Source organism: Xiphophorus maculatus, chromosome 6 (assembly GCF_002775205.1).
Source record: "Xiphophorus maculatus strain JP 163 A chromosome 6, X_maculatus-5.0-male, whole genome shotgun sequence".
Taxonomy (NCBI): Eukaryota; Metazoa; Chordata; class Actinopteri; order Cyprinodontiformes; family Poeciliidae; genus Xiphophorus; species Xiphophorus maculatus.
Genome location: NC_036448.1, coordinates 24,191,211 through 24,212,217, shown reverse-complemented (window position 1 = coordinate 24,212,217; position 21,007 = coordinate 24,191,211). Strand labels below are relative to the sequence as shown.

Sequence of the window (21,007 nt, the reverse complement as noted above, 5' to 3'; positions counted from 1 at the left end):
CCAACTCTTTTCGCCAAAATTGTTAGCATTAGAAGTGACTGCACGACAAAAAATATAATTATTAAAAATTGAAATCACCAGGCGTGCCGTGGTGGCGTAGTGGTTAGCGCGACCCGTATTTGGAGGCCTCGAGTCCTTGACGCGGCCGTCGCGGGTTCGACTCCCGGACCCGACGACATTTACCGCATGTCTTCCCCGTTTCCTGTCAGCCTACTATCATATAAGGGACACTAGAGCCCACAAAAAGACCCCCTGGAGGGATAAAAAATTGAAATCACCAAAATGTTGATTTTTTTTTTTTTAAACCTACTCAGCAGTAAGAATGAACTCTGATTTTTATGGGATTGTAAATCCAAAACTTCCTTATTAAACGAAAGGCATCCAGTTTGCTTATTGTTTTGGGCTCAATTGAAGAAAACTGAGAGAATAAAAAAGTTTTAATACAGCAAATAAAAGCAGATTTTGGTGAAACAGATTGTACTTTAGCGTACAAGTCAATGAGTAAATGTGGTCCTAGTTACCATGACAACGGAAGGAAACCAGAAAAGTTGCAAATACACTGTAAAAAACACAAAATCTTACCAAGTAATTTGGTCTAATTTCTAGAGCAAACACTAACATACAGGTAACCTTAGCAAGTTATAGGAGCTTGTTTTTTTAAAGTGAATAATTCTTTAATATTGATGAAAAAGTACTGGTTCCACTGCCAGATTATTTAACTCATAACAAGACATTTTCTCCATGTTTTAAGTGGAATAATCTGCCAGTGGAAATAGTACTTATTGACTTAAAAAAGTACACTTGAAATAAGACAAAACTACATGTAACTTAGAAATTTGCGCTAGAAACTAGACCAAAATACTTTTTATTTTTTTTGCAGTGTAACATTTTTGTAAGTAGATTTTTATTTAAAATTAATAGATTATAATTCTCAAATTTTGGTCCGAGGGCTACACATAATCAATCCAGGAGCCGCAAGTGGCCCCCGAACCCTACTTTGAACACCTTGCTCTAAAACTGAACCGTCTGGGTTGAAAATCCATGAAACAGATTAAAAGAAATCAAGTTGTTTGTTCTGCTGGCTCAATTTAAGAGCCCAAAAAAGGCAAATCAGCACAAAAAAGGCAAAGGAAAGCCACTTAACACATTTAGCAATAATCACGACAATATGTCAGCTAAAAATGCTCAAAATAAAAAGGCAGGGTGGAAAAGCAAGAGGGTGCCTGCTGCTTATGTAATTATTAACCATAAGCTGTCCATAGCCCCCAGTGCTGTGAAGAGGAGGCAGATGCCACATGGCGTAAACATGCCCCCAAAAATCTGTCTACTTGTCCCGGCGCGATCCGGCGTTGGCGAGAAAAAAAAAAGAAAAAAGAAACCGCATTCATAGAAAGTACCAACCAACCAGACATCTGCGAAGTTTACAACTAACACAAACACACTTTAATGTATATACAAACAAACACAGGACAAATTCACCCCTCCGTCGCTCACCGTCATCCCAGATCGTATGAGAAATAACAGAAAAATGCTCCAGCTGGCGCCAACGCGGTGCTACTGTCGAAATCTTCCTGAACAATCCCCACGGCAACAAGGAGACAAAACTGGCCGACTTTAAAAGAAACAAAACACAAAGGCCCAAAACTTCCCCTGAAATGTTTAAAGATAACAGAAAGCAAGAAAAATAATAACAAAAAACAGAAAGAAAGAGTAGCAGCAGCCCCCCTTTCCACCAAAAACAGGTCCTCCTCGCGTCAGAGCAGAAATAAACGTAACAGCTGAAGATTTGGTTAATTTGGGGGGAAAAGCAGAGAAGAAGAAACATTCATCCGATGTAGGACTTGCAACAATACTTAGTTTTTGTTTGTTTTGTTTTTTGCAAAAATAGTTGATAAGATTCAGAGACAGAAACGCACAGGAGAGGCGCCGGTCACTGAAACTCTATCTGGTTTTCTTGGATAATAATATTTAAATGACCCCCGGTGATACGAGTCCACACACACACAAACAAACACACACACACACACACACTCACAGACAGACATCTCTGTTATTAGACGGAGCAGCTGGTTTCAAAGTCGGCGTTTGGCAGGTCGAGTTTAAATCGATAGAGGAAGATCCCGCTGACCTTTTACATCGGAAACGGAAAGATGAATTTTGCTCGTTCAATTCTTGATTCTTATTGTGGTTTTGTTGGGATCCGGTGTAATCTCCTGTAAAAACAGAAAAAAAAACAGAGAAAAAGAGAACATTTAACTTCAACTTCTCACACTGCAAAAACACCAAATATTACCAAGTATTTTTGGCCCAGTTTTCAGTGAATGTTTCATTTTTCGGTCGTTTTTTCTTTGCCTGTTCGCAGATCTGTGCCAGAAGAACCAAGAATTAGGCAGATTTCTTCTTGCATCCTTAATTTTATCAGTATCATAGTACAAGTTCAACATTTTACTGTGTTTGTGTTGCAGCTTCAATTTGCCTGGAATAGTTATGCAACTTTTAATTGATTCAATTTTATCTTTAAAGAAAGAGGAAGGAGTTTTTCTTCCACTAATGATTTGAAAAGTTAACAGCCGTTCGTTTCTTCTGCGCAGCAAAAACACAAAATCTTACCTAGTATTTTTGGTCTAGTTTCTAGTGCAAATATTTTGGGTCACTTCAAAGAAAATCTAATTTACAACTTTAGCAAGATAAAGGAGCTCACTTTATGTCAACAATTCCTTAATGCTGATAAAAGTTTTAGTTCAGTGGAACTTGTACTTTTTAATCCTTATTAAGAAATTATTTACTCCAAACAAGCTCCTATATCTAGCAGAAAAGTTACTTTTATCTTATTTTAGATGTGCTGAAATATTTGGACTAGAAACTAGACAGAAATACTTGATAAGATTTTGTCTTACCAAGTATTTTTGCAGTGCACCTCAGTAAATACTGTCATCAGTAATCTGCACACTGAGGTAAACGGCATCTCTGAGCAGCAGAGGAGGATGAAGCACTTCCTGTTTTTAAGTAACAGCTGTAAAGCAGAGAACGCAATATTTCTCTGCTTTACAGCTGAAGTCGCTTCGGTGGAAAAATCCAACATGTTTCTCTTTAATAAGACATAAATAAATTCTCCTTATTGCAGCCCAGCTTCCAGGCTGTAGGTGAAGCTTCATGTTTGTCATTAAGTTCAGTAAACTTTAGCTTTTTGGAGATTTATCCCAGCAGTCCTTAAAGTTTCAATATCTGCTCTTACAATGATAACTTTGACTTGAGTCACTGTCTGAACAAAGTGAGAAAAGATGAGGCAATCCCCACTATTTCAGACCAAGTTGGTGACGTTTAAATTATAGAACGAGGAAGTGGGTGAGAAAATATTTTAATGACATCAAACCTGTTATTTTTGCTGCTCAGCTGCTGACATGAGCAGGCAGACAGACGAAGCTGCTGGTCGGATGAGTCATGTTTTTAAATGTATGAATAACTACTTTAGGTTGAGAGGACTGCTAGATTCAATGATTTTAGTTTGTTTTTTTACCAAATGAAACTTGCAGAATGTATAATAAAACATAAAACTCTACTTAAGAAGCATTTTTAAATCACTGTGCAATGCGATGAAGAAGATGTTAAAGTGTTAAAATCAATTCAGTAGCAGCAGCATAATTTCACTGAAAAATGTCAGGAAAAACAACCTTTAATATAAAAACATTTTCATTCAGAAAAAATGTTTTTACCAAATTATTGTTACCAAACAGTTTCTATAAATGGATACATCTGAACCAATTTTAAAATGTATTCTAATTAAATGTTTCAGACTATCTAGGAACTTTTAATCCATAAGTCTTTGTTTCTCTGGGGTGTGAATATGATGCGACACCGGTCTCACTTCCCACTGTTATGTCTAGCAACAATGACGGCACTAAACACATGCTAATTAATGACATTCATTAATTTTACACAGAAATATATATTTTTTTAAAAAAACATGCAAATGCAAATAAAAAAAACTTAAACAGCACAACCAGTGTAAGTTTGTTACTTTTTGTAGCACCAGATTTTTATTTATTTTCTTTAGAACTGTTCATAATAACGTTTAGACTGACGATGGAAAACCTTTTCTCTTTCCTACCATCACAAATGTAAACATGCAGTTTGCTGAGCCTCACTCTTCCACTGAAACTTTATGTTGAGCTTTTCAAAAACAAAAACAATCTACGTGGGTTTGACATGAAGCAAAGGATGAATATATAAAAAATAAACAAGTAACATCCAGCCTGCTTTAAATGATAGTAAAAAAAAAAATCTGTCATGCTGTGGGCCTTTTTCATTTTCGGGGAACGTTTGCCATAGTTCAAGAACTTATTTAGGAATTTGGTCTTTAATCAGGATAACGATGAATCGTTCCCAAAGTTAAAGGAAGGAGCTCCACATGCAGCCACAAATTAAAGGATAATAGTATTTAATTATATATAAAACCAAAACTAGTTGAATGTTTTCACACTGTAAAATACAATTTTTTCTACATTTCAATATGAAATTATGCAATTGGATTATAACAGTATTTATATTTTCAAGGATGTTTACAAGCACTGCAAAAATTTAAAAAACACACAAAAATCTTACCAAGAATATTTTTGTCTAGTTTCTAGTGAAAATATCTCAGTTCACTTGAAATACAAAAACTAACTTACAGGCAATGGTTCAGTAAGAAATAGGAGCTTGTTTTGAGTCAATAATTCCTTAATATTGATCTTTAAAAAGTAGATTATTTCACCTATGGCATGGAAAAAATGTCTTGTTGCAAATGGAATAATCTGACATGCATCCATTACTTTTTCTTTATTTCTTATTTCAAGGGTTTTAAGACATTTGCAGTAGAAACTAGACCAAAAATGCTGAATAAAATTGACCAACTTTTCCAGACATGTATAATCTGAGTCACCTGTAGCGTGGGCTTACCTGAGTCGATCTGGTCACTGGGCTGGAAGCACCTGACCTGCGAGTCAATCGAAGGGATGTTCGGGGCAGCAGGGCTTCACCTTGGACCAGGAGTCGATGCAGCTGCACAAACACAAAACTCTCTGATTAACAGACGCTAATGTAACAAACTGAGGAGTCGCCCACAAGATTTCATCGACTTCCTGAATCGCTGGTTAGAAGCCGGTGAAGGGCTGATGAAAGACCATACACTCCTGCTTTTTGATTAAGAAACCAAATAATTAAGAGACAAAGCTGCATTTTTGGTCTAAGTGCAACATTTGTTTACTTTAGAAAGCTTCACATGCCAGGAACTGTTCTTCACCCTGCATTATGTGTTTGTAAAACCACTAATTAGAGAAGCATCATAATGACATAAGAAAGGGAGAAGTGAGGAAAAATGCGTAATTTATCACAATATTTCACAACAAAAACAGACTGGATGGTTTTCTTTTTTAATACATTATGCGTCTCTGATAAACTGAACCAAACATCCACTAGTTGGAGCTGAATGTGATTTAAATCGTGTTTATTTTATATATTATCAAATGTGTTGAGTCAAAACTAAAATCACAGCAACTTTTTGTTGCAACTTTAAACTTTTTTCTCACCAATAAACTAAATGTGCAATATTTTAAAACACCCAAATAAATATCGGTTATAGGCCATAACAATATTGATACCGGATATCGATATTGGCCCAAATTTTTGTGTCTGAGCATCACTACTTCTGTGTGTGTTGTTCTTTTTTTGTTTCTACTCTCCAGTTAACGATTAATCAATTACTAAATTAATTGATAAATATTTCAGTAATTGATTAATCCAATTAATCATTTCATCCCCAAACTTTACTCTCAGTTATAAGATCAGGATAACTTTCTTTCAAAGCACTTGCTCTATTTAGTAAAGTTTAATAAATTAAATAAAAGCTGATTTGAGTGCAGCAAAGTCAGTTTTCAGTAAAGGTCTCTGGATAAATGTTGCTCTTATTATCATAAAAACTTAGTTATGAGAAGGTGAATATTTTGTGTTGTACTTGAAAATAGGAAAAATGTGTCAGTAATAATTTTACTCTGATTAAATAAAAAATAAATAAATCTAACTGCATCAACCCCTTCTGCTGGATGGGCCAATTTTGTATCTTTCTTTAACTGCAGTTGGAGGCCGCAAAAAAAAAAAAAAAATCAGTAAAAGGGCCACAAATGGCCCCCAAACCGCACCTTGGAAACCCTTGCTTTATACATTTTTTTTCTGATCGACTTCTGTTATCAAACATGACGAATCATGTAATCATTTTCAGCTGTTTCACTCTCCGATTTGCTTCTTTCCCTGAATCTCTACTGCTCCATGGGGAAAATTAAAAATTTCCTTCACGCAATCCAACGACCACACCTTGAAAAAAAAAAAAAAAATAGCTGGAGGCAAGCCCGCCTTCAACCAGAACCGAGGTGAAGTCAGTCATCCGTCTGATCTTGAGTGAAGTTCCCTGGAGTGAAGCTAAATTCCAACACACTCAGCTTTTCCGTGTGAGGAAATTACACGGACTTCCAGGCCGGGACGTTCTTGTATCTGCTTGCCTCGACGGCTCGGCTGTGAGGCAACTTTGACAGACAAAAAAAATAAATAAAAAAAGGTGGAGAGTGGCGTCATCCCCGCGAAGCTCGCACTTAAAAATCTGAAGGAGTCGGCGACGGCTGGAAAACGAGGGGGAAATCCAAGAGAGGCTCATTAAAGCACACTGCGAAACGCCGGCGTAAATGTGCTGGAACCAGGCAAACACCAGAGGTCCTTTAACAGCTTCATAATTATTAAACCTCCAAGAGGTTTCTGAACATCTGAGGGTGTGCCGAGCTCATATGTAACGATGTTTTAACAGTTGGAGAAACATTTGTGGTTCAGTTTAAAGCTGCTAAATTCCAGAGAAGGACATTTGATTCTCTAATAATAATCCAAGTTTAATTTACAAAGCTTTTAAGATAACTTCAGAACAACCAGTCACACTGCAAAAACAGGATCTTACCAAGTAATTTCAGTCTAGTTCTGGTGTAAATATCTTAGTACGCTTGAAATAAGACAAACTATTAAAGTAGCTTTTCAGCAAGAAATTGAGGCTTCATAAATTAACTTAAAACATGGGAAAAATATCGTTATAAGCAAAATAATCTGCCGACAAAACTAGAACTTGTTAAGCAATTATTTACTTAAAAAAAGGTCCTACTTCTTGTTAAAAAGTAATTTGTAAATTAGTTTTGTCTTATTTCAAGTGTATTAAGATATTTGCATTAGAAACTAGACCAAAATTACTTTGTAAGATTTTGTGTTTTTGCAGTGAAGAAGAAACGAATAACTTTCCAAATCAGTGGTGAACCAAACTCCTTCCTCATTTTTTAAAAGCGTAGTTTTGTTGCATCGCCATCTCCAAAAGGTCAAATTAAAGCAATTAAATGTTGCATAACCAGTTATGGCAATTTAAAACTGCACTGCAACAAAGGGTTTCTTGAAAGATTTGTTTTGGGTTTATCCACGATTTGTTAATGACTTATAATTTGAGATATTATAATTTAAAATAAATTACTATTTAAAATTGTAAGTGTTATTTAATAGGCATTTAGTTAATATGTTGTTCCAAATGGACTATTTGTGGACCTCTAAAAGAAGGGACTATATATCCCATGTATATCATAGCTATTATGCAAGAATGCTAATGGTTGTGAATGCTAATGCTAGTTAAACGGCATATAAACTGTATTTCTGTAATGTCAAGTAGTTTCTCAGTCATTAGAACATTTAGCAGCGACTACATGAGGTGGATAAACAACGCCAAGACCCGCCTCCTGGCTCTGATTGGCTGTTTTTGCATATCTTCAGATGGCAACAGCAGCTCAAGGAGGAGGTGCAGGAGATCCATCTTTTCACAGATTATCTGTCTGATATTAGAGTGACAGTTTTAACAGTTATGTTAAAAAAAAACATATCTTGGTCAAAGCTACATATTGCAGAATAATTAGCTAAAATAATCTTTAGCTGCAGTCCCAAAATTTGGAAATTTATCTATCAAGTGTTTTTGACACAGGTGGGCAGGGTACCTAAAAACTTTACTAAAGCCAGAGAAGCACTACTTCAACGTACTTTTACTCAAGTAAATGTAAAATTTAGCCATCCAAGCAATTACTCAAGTAAGAGTAAAAACGTATTTGGTATAAAGTCTACTCAACTACTGAGGAACTGATCAAACTATCAATCATTTAATATTTTAAAATTACATAATCAGACAGACCAAAGTGGAAATTTTGGTATTTTTAGGACAAAAACGACAATAATTCATACAAGTAACAAAAATAACAAAATCAGGCAAAATACATTTTTTCCAGACCAGTTTTTATCAATAAAAAACGTATGAAACTTTAACAAAAAATGGATGTGTGTGTCTGGTGAGTTTTTGGTTAAAATATGTTTGTTTTTCACTCAGTGGGTAGAAAATCCAAAAATTTTACTCAATTAAGAGCAGAAATACTTCATAATAAAATTACTCAAGTAAAAATAGAAAGTACAGCATAGTAAAAATACTCCTAAAAGTAATTTGTTTCCAAAAAGTTACTCAGGTAAATGTAACTAGTTACTACCCAACTCTGGTTTCTGAGAAATGTGTTAAATACTGAAACAGTTTCCATGCACGTGCTGAGCTCTAAATACCTTTTGTGGTAGACGCAGAGGCAGGCCAGCCTGGCGATGGTCTCCCCCTGCACCAGGTCCTCCAGACAGATCGAGCATTCCCCGCTGTCTTTGCTCAGCACGTCCGCTGCGAACAAACGCACACACACAAGGCGACAGACAGCGTCATCATCGGCCTTTAAAAACAGAAATAACACACACACACAGCTGTCAGAGCGTCAAGTTACTGGACGCTTACTGTTGTAAGGTAGCGGAGGAGACGTGAGGCAGCTCAACAGGTGATCCTCGATCCGACCGCCTGGGAAAGGCTTCGAGCAGAAAGGGCAGCGAATACCTGCAGAGGGCAGAGCTGGGATTAGGACACGATGTCATTTTGGACAGAGATGAGCAAATAAAACTGAATTCAGATGATGCTACCTCGACTTCGGCTGGCCTGAAATAGAATCATTCGACTGTGTGCATCCGTATAAAAACAGTGAGTCACGCCTGAGGGAAAGCCAGCACTCAGCCATTCATGGATGTGACAGTCAGGCAGAAACAGCACCTTGCTGCCCTACATTCCCCCCGCCTCCTCCTCCATCTATGAGCCGCTGCCAGCTTGTGAAGTTGTGACCCATTTCCCTACTCTGGCTGAAGGGCTGGCCCAGGAAACCCACCACTCTGCAGCGTTGTGGATCAAAATGTCATGTTTTCAGTCACAACACCACCATCTGCTTGCATCTGATTATCCTGAATGTATGGCTGAAACGATTAATCGTTTATTGAAAGACTGATCTGTTTTTAAATCCTCCAGACAGAAGGTTGTATTTTACCGCTCCAAAAGAAAAATAAGGGGAGGGGATTCTGACTTTTATCGAATGTTGAAAATCTGGTAGAGCTGAAACGGTTAATCGTGATTAATCGATCACTGAAAGACTGTTCTGCTTTTAAATTGGTCAGACAGTAAGTAAGTGTATTGTCGTTTATCACTCCAAAAGAAAAATCATAAAAACCGATAACCAACCTCTACCTATGACTTAATGAAATAGTCAAAATCTGGTAGGGCTGAAACGATTAATCAGATTAATTGTGATTAATCGGTTAGTGCATTTAAGCATCTTTAGAAGAAGTAGTTTTATTTATATAGCACTTTTTCAGCAACAAGGCAGTTCAAAGTGCTTTGGCAATCCAGTTATTTAAAAAAAATGCAGATATACCTTTTGCTATAAATAATGAAGTGTGCACTAAAGAAATGCTAAGTTATTGCATCTTAGGCAATAAAGTTCTTATTTTCTTATTCAAAAAAGCAATAATTTGCATATTTTAATGTATTTCTAATAATGTATAAAGAAAAGGCTTAAGTGGTTAAATGAAATACCTGCAGAATATGTAGATTTTTTAAAATCAAATTACCGTAAATTGATTGTCGAAATAATCGATTATTAAAATGATTGTTAGTTGCATGTACTGCTTCCCACCTTTTGCAAACTCATCTCCCCCCTGAAAAAGGAGAAACACGGTCGGTTGCTTCATGTTTTTAACTTGCATGCTGGAGGATTGTCAAAGACAACCGCTGTCTTACGGAAACGTGAAAGAGCTTCTGTGTCGCCACTTACAGTTCTACGCCACTGCTCCGCCGCAGACAATGGGGTCTCTGATGGTTTCAGTCAGCATGCTAGCACGGGAAAAGAGATTAACTGTCCAGGAATGTAAATTCCCCCAATAATCCATTATAATTTCAGACCAGGTTGATCCAGGGGGATTTTTTAAATTGAACTAAATCCTCTGTTCTATCAAAACATAATTATATATCTTAGGAAAACAGGATTAAATATTCAGATAGTTTAATTATGTGGAGCATTATGCATAACCTCCCTCTCTTAGGGTATCAGTGTGATAATCTTTTTTGGAAATATTACATGTTTCTGGTCCCCACGTCTGTAAAACTGTGGGTCAATGTGATATTGACCACATGTTTTTAATTTCCTCTTGTGCAATGTTTTTATTCATTATTTAGTCAGTGAAACAATGGAGTTTAAAGGTTTACACATGTCAGGGAAGCAAGATAAGTTTACCTAAATTAGCTTATATGGCGAATTCTGGCACATTTATATGATTGTTAAAGTGATCATGTTAAAGTAACAGACGATGCAGTTTTCTGTTGAATGAGAAATGACTTTGCCATTGAAGGACAACACAGTTATTGCAAATTCAACACATGAACTGTTTTTATAATAAATAGTGCTTCTGTGTTTTAGACCAACATTCGCTGATTGTCATTGAAGGACAGCACAGTTATTGCAAATTCAACACATGAACTGTTTTTATAATAAATAGTGCTTCTGTGTTTTAGACTAACATTCACTGATTGTTATGAAAGCACAAACATTCGCTACCTGCATTTAACAAAGTGTTGTGTCTTAGAGATGCACCGATCCATTAAACAGACATTGGAAAAGGCAGATTTTTCCCCATCCAGGCTTTAATCCAATTATAGTTTTCTCATTAAATGCATCAAAAATAGAAACTACTCCCGTCTTAATCCTATAAATACATAAAATATATCCTTGGATGCATAGTTTCTCCAGCTAGTTTCACTTGGACAGGCTCAGGTTGGTGTTTATCATGTCAAGTATGGAAAATTCAGTTTTCTTTTACAATTTTTTTTCCCCAAAAAGGTATCAAAACTAAGAAATTCCACCATGTTTGGTCTATAAACTCATCAACCACCAGCATGTGCCTTGAGACACTTTCATTTCTGGAAAATCAGTAATCAGTGAACCAGAAATGGGTTTGCCCATATTTTTTATTTGATCAGTTTGTTTGATGTTGCAAAATAGGAGTTTTCTTTATAGTTCAATACGAACCACAAGTATTTTAAACCAATAATAAACTTTGATCCATCTTTCTTCAAAGATAGCTAAAAAAATTGTTTCCGTTTAACAACCTATAGCATGAACTTTAATGTACATTTTGAATTTAGTTGGGAAATAAAAGGTTTGGGAACGATGCTCTCTTGAGCAAATTAGTATATTTCTTTTCATTGCTAAATATTCTATTGGATTCATAACTATAGGTTCTAAAATGAAAATTAAATCGGTCAAAAATCAGCCCTGGAAGACAACTAGAAATCGGTATAGGCTTGAGAAAAGTCTGATCGGTGCATCTAAATGTGTAAATAAAAACAGATTTACAGAGACAGTGAAGTTGATTAACTTGTTTGGACAAGTTAAGGACGGACTTGGAGCGAAGTCTATTTCTGTGGCAAACATTATGAAAATTATATAACACAGCTTCGGTTCCTGACTGTATTTACTTACTGCCATGTCGGTTGTTAACACGGTAAAGGCCGATCCAAGCCTCCGACACCGGCCGCTGGTGTGTGCCACGAACGCGGGCGGACCTGGCTCCGACGCTGCGGGCGGAAGAGTGCCGATTCCCGGGGAGCCTCTCTGAAAAAGTGCGGTGTGGCGTGCGGCCTGTTTCCTCCCCGGCTTGGCGTTCCGCGTCGGCGGGGGCCCCCGGGCTCACGCCGCCGTCCTCCTCGGGTTTCCCCTCGCTGTTGTTGTCGTCACCCGGAGACGCCTGGCTAATGCCGGACGGTATGCTGCGGTGGTCGGCGGGGCTGCCGTCGGCGCTCGCCCCTCCATGCTGCCCCAAGTCCGAGTCGCTCCCTTCCTCAGATCGGCTCCTGTTGGCCTCCGTTTCCTCGAAGCTCACCGAGAAGTCGACGACGAGGCTGGTGGGCCTGGTACACCGGGGTCGTCGATAGGAATCCCGCTTTGAGCCATCTTTTACGAAGGGAGAGGGATCTGGGTCCTGAAGGCGACTCGTTCTCGTCCCCATCACTAGCAGCGGGCTGGCTAAACGCTGGCTAATTCAGCACACAAGAAGGGGACGCGTTCACCTCAAAACGACCCTTAAAACACGTTAAATGTTCCGACCGAAGTCTCGAACACAAGCAGTTGCTTGGTAACGACTTCTTACGGAAGAGAAAGCAGCTGGCGGGTCGGTCTGGATGATCTCTCCCCAGCTTTTAGTCCGTCCTTTCCGTCCACATTTTCCTTTTATTTTTTGACGTGACCGTTGAAGCTGCTGCAGCGGAAATGAGTGCGCGTTCACTTCCTGTTGGAGCTGCGCGCACACACGAACAGTTACGGTACAGTAAATGTGACCATTTCCAATTTTATTGATTTAAAATATTAAAATATATATATCAAAAATGACAGTATCACATCAGAAGACCAGGGGAGGTGTTTTTTGTAAATATGTGTAGAACATTGTTGGCTTTTACACAAAGTTTGTTATAGAAGAGAAAATCGTCATGCAGGTCAGGTATTTTATGCTTTGCTACCACTAATAGATCAGATCTCAGATCACCGGTTTGAGGAGAGCCAGTCTGACAAGTTTTATTTTATTTTTAAGGACTGATCTAATACCACATAAACTGTAATGTTAAATCACGGCGGAGTCACGGCGCCATCTAGTGGATTAAATAGAAAGTTTTTTTATTCACATTTTGAAAACCTCGAGATTATTAATAATCTTGAGGAAATGAAATACATTTGTTTCATTTCCTGCGGTGTTTAAATTTGTTTTCATGCAGTCATTGTAACAAAAGTGTTCAATGTGTGGTCCGGGGGCCATTTCTGGCCCTTTCACTGATTTTGCGCGGCCCAACAGCAATTCAAGAATGATACAAATTTGACCAGGTGGTTGATACAGACAACCACATTTTTTATTTTTAATAAGGTCAAAATTACTACTAACATAATCTTCTTAAAGACAAAAACTCACAACACAAAGTGTTTGCCTTTTCATAACCAAGCTTTTGTAATAAGTGAAAAACCAACTTTTCCATATTGAACTCCTGACTACAACATCTCCTCTGATTGGCTGATAGATGATGAGCGCTACAGCTGAATTATGAATATATCTCATGTAACTCTTTACATCCATCGGTGCCGTGATTTTTTATGACTTATGTGTAAACAAACTTATTCATTAATTAAATTTTTTATTCAATGACAACACCACAATTGCGAAATTATGTTGTTGCTTTTTATGTTAGCAGAAAATAGACAAAGATTTCCCCATATTTGTAATGGAAACTCAGCTATTGTTTGGTTCTGGAGCAGACTAGAAGACCTGAGGCAGGGTCTCAAACTCCAGTCCTCGAGGGCCGCAGTCCTGCAACCTTTAGATGTGCCTCTGCTGCACCACACCTGAACAGAATAATTAGATCATTAAGGCTCTGGAGAACTGATCTACACAAGGAGGAGGTCATTAAGTCATTTCATTCCAGTGTTTTGTACCTGTGGCACATCTAAAAACTGCAGGACTGCGGCCCTCGAGGCCTGGAGTTTGAGACCCCTGGTCTAAGTCCTAAAGGTTCGAACTAAATGTCCTTAATTTCTACTAGTAGTTTGGGAAGAGATGAAGCAGTGATCAGAAAGTCCAATATGCATCTTTTATTTTGCTTAGTGTGTTTTCATATTTTGGAAGTTCATTGCAGATGTTTGCGCTGTTAAAATTTCCAAAAACAACAATAAGACAGGATGGATGTTTTTCCTTTGTGATCTGTTGTCTTGAAGAAATCTTTTCTCCTGAGATGTTCCTCATGGAAACTGTTTGGAAAAGAAGAGAGTCAAGAAGAACAACAGGTTCCTATATGACCCTGTAAGTTCATGTAGGAAGTTATCACTTCCTACATGAATCTTCCTCATGCGATGTGAGAAATGGCGCAGATTCTCACACTTCTTTTTCATCTGTTTCTAATCTACACACTTCAAATTCAAGGTAAATTCTGTTTTTTCTCTGTTTGTTTTTTACATTTGAAAGTTTTGAGCATTTTCTTTTCGTTCTAAATTAATCCTGTCACAGATCTGGTATATCACTGTAAACGTGTCGATCTCATGAAACAAAAGCAGGAAGGAAGAAGGTTCAGTTCAGTAAGATAAGAAATATTTAAAGATTTAAAATGTCAAACTTTAGTTCACTTTTATTCTCACTGAAACCCTTCCATGTTCACTAATTCACAAACTACAGAAATTAAACTTAAATTACAAAACTTTTCTGTAGAAATTAGAATTACTACCCTTTAATCAAGTCAGATGATCTTCTTTTAACTCATTATAATTATTAAAATTATCGCCACAGCGATTTATCGTCATCACTTTGTTTTACTAACTCTGTTCAATTTATTTTATTTATTTATTATTTTTTTTGTGAACAATCTCTGACTGTGTTTTAGTCTTGGTTTGGTTAGATTAGATTGTGAAGTTAGTTTGAACTTTTTATACTTTCAAATGATGGAGAAAAATGACAGAAATTAATACTATGAGGAAAATATGCAAAACTGTCTTCAGGTACAAAACATTCACTGTGTCTTGTCAAGAAAATCCGAGCTCATCCCACTTCCCCATTTTAGTTTAACAGTAATAATAAATAAAGTTATCTTTAAAATGAATCACTCAAGTGACATCAAGGCCCAACAGTAGACTTAAGTGTCAATAAAATAAACCTGGTTGTGTGTGTTGTTTTTGTCTCATGCAAACTTTGCTTTAATTCTACTTTTTTCTATCTAATCATAAGAAATCATAGTCAGTCAGAGAGAGTCATTAAACAGGAAAAGCAGGTTTCCTGGAAAAAGAGGAAGTAAGTTTCCAGCCTGCAGATTTATAAAAATAGCTGAGACTATTCCTTAGTTTAAAGCATGAAAGTTTTAAAGAATGAAATCTAAACATTTTGAGTAATTTGATAAGATTCAAAGTAAAATACTTATATTAATATTGATTTACTTGTAATAATACTTACAGTTACATTTGTGGGAACACTTACAAGAAAAATAAGTAAGTGTAACTTTGGTATTAAATAATTAGAATCATGTATTATTCTTGGTTTCATTTTAGAAAACATCTGTAATAACTCACATTAAGATTATAATAAGAATAATTAATAAGTTATGGTTATAAAATTATAAATGGATGCTAAATCAGAGAAGCTAAAGAAAATAAATGTGATATAAATGTGATTTTGACATTGAACTTGAAATGGTGTAAAAAGTGTAACTGCAATTAAACATCACTGATATGTTGGAGGTAGGTGAAAGGTGAAAGGTTAAGGGAAAAAGGGGAACTAACAGGAGAGCAGAGATGACCAACGCCTTATTTGGAAACAGGTTGTTGAACAATGTAAACTTTTCAGAGAAAAGGTTGTGCAGGCAACGGACACAGGAGGTTGATCAACCCTGAGACATTAGCACAGACATCATGACATGATGTCTCTTAAGACAGTGATGGATATGAGATCATCTGTCCAAGCAGTCAGCCAATGAAACAAGCACAGCAACAGTGCTAGCCAATGCAAACGTACCAAATGGGTGGATAAACCCTATAAAAGGTGGGTGCAAAAGAGGAATCTTTGGTTGGATCCTCCGGGCAGCTTCGAGCCAAGAGATGGACAAAGAACTCTGCAGCTGAAGAAGAGCCGGGGCCACAGAGCCGAAGACTGTCCTGCACATGGGGACCAACCCGTCAGGCCCACGACCTGTGGCTTCAAATCGCACTTCTTTCATCAGCTGGGTTCGGACCCCAAAGACAAAGATGAAGACAAAGGCAAAGAAAAAGAAGAAGAACTGGTGCCTTCCTTCCTGCCAGCACCCAAGTCCTGTGTGACCTCACCATCCATGCGGAGAAGAAGCTCATCAGACCTACAGAGATTCCTGCCTTCGCCGATCAACTTCCTCCTCCTGCTGCAACACCTTCATCATCATCAGGCCAGGTCTGGGGTTCGAAACGCCAAACTCCATCCGTCTCTCTCAAAGGTTCCCTTTTTTAGTTCTCAGTGTCAGCAGTAGGGAAAGATAGACTAGATGATTGATTTTACTTATTTGATTATTTCTGCTACTGAATTAAGCTGTACTGACCCTTGCAAAAATGCCTTACTAATAAAATATTTAGCATAAAGAAAATCTAAAAGATGTTGTGGACATTCAGTTAATGAGTCACCTTAAAGTTCTTTGATGGTTGTAAAATAGCTGTGATGTTTGATTCTGGAGAGGAAAAAGTGGAAAATGTTTTTAGGTTGCTGGTAGCCCAAATTTAAAACGTCATCCTTGGGACTCGCCCGAGTCACTAAAACCTACCTGGTTCAATAACAAATGCAAGTTGTAAAATAGAGAAGGAGCGACCGTTAACAGGTGTGCTCTGTGAAACTAGTTGGCTGTAGGCTGCTCAGTCTGGCTAATTCACAGGGGGAAGAAGGGTGGGACACCTGGATGTAGGCCATCAGAAACCAGGCGAATCGTTTCTGGAAACCAGCTTAAACAGAGTTTACTTCAGTTCTGGACAGGGTAAATCCCAGCAGATTTAGGAAACGCAATTAACCCGTTAGAAGGAGAGCTGGTAGCACATCTCCCCTCTCAGAAGAGGAAGCAGAGAGTGAGAGAGTAGAGACAGAAAGGAGGGGGGGGGGGGGTGTTGCGCAACAACAGTCTGTTTGTATAATATGTTACATATGCTTTATTTTTACAAAAAGCCTTGCCTGTTTTAGGTGTAAAACTTAGGAAAAACTTTTAAAAATATCATATGTACTTGTTAAATCCAAAAACTGCACATTACACTTTTGTATATTTGTGCAAAAACAGAATATTTACAAAATATAGAATCTTGTAGAAAGAAAATCAGGAACCCAAACATCATACTGGGTTTGTTGGGAACAGTGAAAAGTCTAACAGCTGCTGGGAGGAATTACCCATCAGCGACATACAGACAATATTTATTTAAAAAATAATAATGACGCTGACAGCATAACTGTATGTAACGTATTAATAAACTCTTTTTTAGATGAACAATACTGACATTTTAGGAATACACCTCAGTCTGTTCTGTCTAATGTACTTGACAACTTTGTACTGATCTCAGTTTAGTTTGAATTTTATTTTGTTTTTCATTTTTCAGGTTCCTCTGCAGTGACTGATGTATTTGTGAAAACTGGAGATGATTTAATTCTTAATCTCACAGAAGCTGAAATTCCACCAAATTCTCGCATTTGTTTATGGCAATTTAAAGATGATATACTGGTAGAGTTTTCACTTGGTTCCCAACCAAATATTGTTAACAATCGCTTTGGAAAAGTTGAAGTTATAGAAAAAAGTTACAGTGTGAAATTAAAGGATGTACAGAAGTCACACAGTGGTATTTATACTGCAAAGGTAGTATCACCTAAAGAGCAAATACTGACTCAATACAACGTTACAGTTCAAGGTAAGTTGTTTCATATTTCATATTTCTGATCAGTGTATATTATAAGTAGTTACATGCGAAGTTGAAACACCAAAAACTGACCTACAGCGTGACCTCTCTTTGTTTTTATAACCTTTATTGATAAAATCCATAGTCATAAACACAACAAGCTAAAATAAAGTGTTGTAAGAATAATTTTGTCCTTTGAATTACATTTCTTGTTGGATTCTGGCCTCTCTTTGCATTTTTTCTAATATTCTAAAACTTCTCAAATCTATTTCCTCCCTCAGATCCAGTGTCTCCAGTTGATCTCACCTTTACCTGCTCATCCAGCTCCTCCTCCTATAACCTGACAGCGACCTGCAGGACAGACAACATCAGCATCTCTCTGAGATGTGATTATTTATTCTGCAACAAGGAAGAAGCAGAGAGAAATTTGGTCACCAAATCTGGTTCTTCTCTTTATATCTACAAGTTGAAAGAGTCGGTTGTCTGTAGCCATAGCAACCAGGTCAGCAAGGTTGAATCCAAAGAAAACATTGAGAATCGCTGCCCTCCACCTAGAAGTAAGACTTTATGACAAGAAAATAACATTTTAGTTTCAACCAAGACATAAAACTGATAGAAGATGTTTGTTCACTTATTTTAAAGCAAAGCAATATTGTTTTTAATATTTAATTGATTAAATTAGAGAACATGTGTTTTTAAAAGCTTACAAATGAAGAACTCCAGTCATTATGTTTAATTTATTTATTTTAAGTTAATATGTTAACATTTCACATATTTTTGTTCTCTTTACAGCTAAAAAGAGAAACATTACAATTATTAACATCACAAGAATAATCCTGGCTGCATTACTGGTTGTAGTTTTCATCTTAACCGTCGTTATAAGAAAATGTAAGTCTTAGTTTATTTATTTATTTCTATAATATAACAACAGTATAATAATGTAGATTCCAGTTTAAAACAGAAGAAGGATCAGAATAAGTTCCTGATTTGATTTTTGTAACTTTTGTCTAATTTCTAGCCATGGATAATTTACTGATCCTAAAAACAGAAAATGTTTTAGCTTTTTAAACGGGACTGCAGTGTGATTGACTAAAGAAAATATTTTTTAAAACCTGACTTTAAGTGATCTGAAACACATTAAATGATTGTTTATAATCCATAAGTTGATTTTAATTAATTAGAAAAAATTAAGAATGAAAATCAGAGATGTTAGTTTAAAATTTTTGAAGTTTTCTGAATCTGCAGATCGTCATCCAGGCTCTGTGAGCTCCTTTTATTTTCTGTGTAGGACTCTTAACTCTTTATTTGTTGCAATGTTCTGAATAAACTGGGAGATTTAGTTCTCAATTATTGCTGCTTTAGTTCACAAACCTGATGCATAAAATGCAGTCTCTGTATTTTTATGTAGCTTTTTAAGATCTTATAGTTTGAAACCTGATTATGTTTTTATCCAAATAATAAATTATGTTTTGCAGTTTGTTTTAGCAGCAGTCAAGACAAAAAGAGAAATTCTGTATTTTTATTACACATTAATAAAATTCACGACAAACTAAACTTTTCTTTGTTTTCAAGGTAAAAGGAAAACCAAACCAGAGGAAATGATGTACGAGTTTCCAGAGGTGAGCAGCAAATTTTATCTCTAAAGACAAGCTGGACAATTTGGAGGTTTAAACTAATTAATGTATATTTTGTTATTGAAATAAAGTTTATAATTACAACTCTGCAGAAAAATTACTTGTTAAAATTTTTGCACAAAGATTCATTATGTTCAGCAGTCTGCCTGACTTATGTTTTTGTTTCATCATCAGTGAATCTCCATCATGTCTGGTCATCGTGATTCTGCTTCTTTCTGTTGTTCTAAACTCCTAATGCAAACTTAATGTTGCATGAGCTCATAATTACTAACATGTAATGTGAAGTGTGTCTGAATACCGACATGTTTAAACTTCTTTTCATGCAGTGACACCAGGTGAACCAGACAAGCAGAATCCTGTAGCAGGTTCTGCAGACGGGTCGTTCTGACTCATGAAGTTTCTAACATCGGAGGGACTGGAAACACCTCCGAACAAACGGAGGAAACCTGTTCACCGTCTCATAAATATAAATATGATGCTTTTGTAAAACTGTAAATATGCTTTGTGACAAAGAGGATCCATGATGTCCAAGTTAAAATATCTAACAAGTTTGAGCATCATGAATGTTAAACATGGATTCCCAGTGACATCTGCTGGATGAGTAGAGAAATTACTGAGGAAATAAAGTGACCCACATTTTAAAAAGTACAAGATTATTATTAATACCCAATAAAATATTTGATTTGTTTTCATGTCTTTTAATGTTTTCTATTCCTATCTATCCTTTGTGTTGTTGATAAGGTGATTTTCATGTTTCTCCATGCAGCAAATAAAATATAATTGACAGATGTTTAATTGTTCTGCTTGTGAGATTTACACAGATTTACACAGTGATCTAGACGAGAAACAAAATAACGCATGGAAATATTTTTAGCAGATTCAGGAAGCATTTTGTGACGAATAGATCTTTGAAACAGAAGGAAATGACTGGCGACCTGTCCAGGGTGACCCCGCTTCTCTCACCCATTGACCTCTGGAGATATTGGCACCAGCACCCCTCACGGTTCTGTAGAGACAAACGTGTTGGATGGATGGATGGATGGATGGATGGATGGATGGATGGATGGATGGATGGATGGATGGATGGATGGATGGATGGATGGATGGATGGATGGATGGATGGATGGATGGATGGAAATGACTCGTTTGACTCAAACATACAACATTGATCCAATTGCATCTCTCCAAGAACCGGATGATTGTTTGATGGTTGATCCACCGTCAATCGTTGACCTTAACTTTAACTTCAACCTTTTTGACCATAATTCAGTGTTGAATTAGCATCGCTTGCTATCTGGGAAGTCCGACCAAACACTCACATTGAAATAATAATAATAATACATTTTATTTACAAAGCACTTTTCATGACATTCAAAGATCCTGATGCATAAATAAGGATTAGAAACAACAACAAGCAATCAGACAAATATTAGATATTGAAAGCAATGCTTTCTGTTATTAATTCTAACTGTTTTCTAAAACTGTACAATTCTTCTTACATTTAAATTTCCT

General features: G+C 36.7%; 2 protein-coding genes across 4 annotated transcripts; one reads left to right on the top strand and one right to left on the bottom strand.

The window, feature by feature from the left end:
• Window positions 1-868: 868 nt before the first annotated feature.
• On the bottom strand, window positions 869-12,726 carry LOC102230092 (E3 ubiquitin-protein ligase znrf1-like). Its single transcript, XM_005796548.2, has 5 exons — window positions 11,928-12,726; window positions 8,867-8,962; window positions 8,650-8,755; window positions 4,939-5,040; window positions 869-2,213 (listed from the first exon to the last, which is right to left on the bottom strand). Exons 1-4 carry the CDS (start codon window positions 12,451-12,453, stop codon window positions 4,983-4,985), a joined length of 786 nt encoding a protein of 261 aa, XP_005796605.1. The 5' UTR covers window positions 12,454-12,726; the 3' UTR covers window positions 869-2,213; window positions 4,939-4,982.
• Window positions 12,727-14,130: 1,404 nt separating this feature from the next.
• LOC111608942 lies at window positions 14,131-20,277 on the top strand. 3 transcript variants are annotated; one of them, XM_023335566.1, is made up of 6 exons: window positions 14,134-14,406; window positions 17,568-17,873; window positions 18,143-18,418; window positions 18,654-18,749; window positions 19,434-19,480; window positions 19,822-20,277. In XM_023335566.1, the coding sequence occupies exons 1-6, from the start codon at window positions 14,346-14,348 to the stop codon at window positions 19,822-19,824; spliced, it is 789 nt and encodes a 262-aa protein (XP_023191334.1). In that variant the 5' UTR covers window positions 14,134-14,345; the 3' UTR covers window positions 19,825-20,277. The 3 variants fall into 3 exon arrangements, 2 of the variants coding, with proteins under 2 accessions (XP_023191335.1, XP_023191334.1); XM_023335567.1 differs by lacking the exon at window positions 17,568-17,873 and having other exon boundaries at window positions 14,131-14,406; XR_002752916.1 differs by lacking the exons at window positions 14,134-14,406; window positions 17,568-17,873 and adding an exon at window positions 16,351-16,389.
• Window positions 20,278-21,007: the final 730 nt, after the last annotated feature.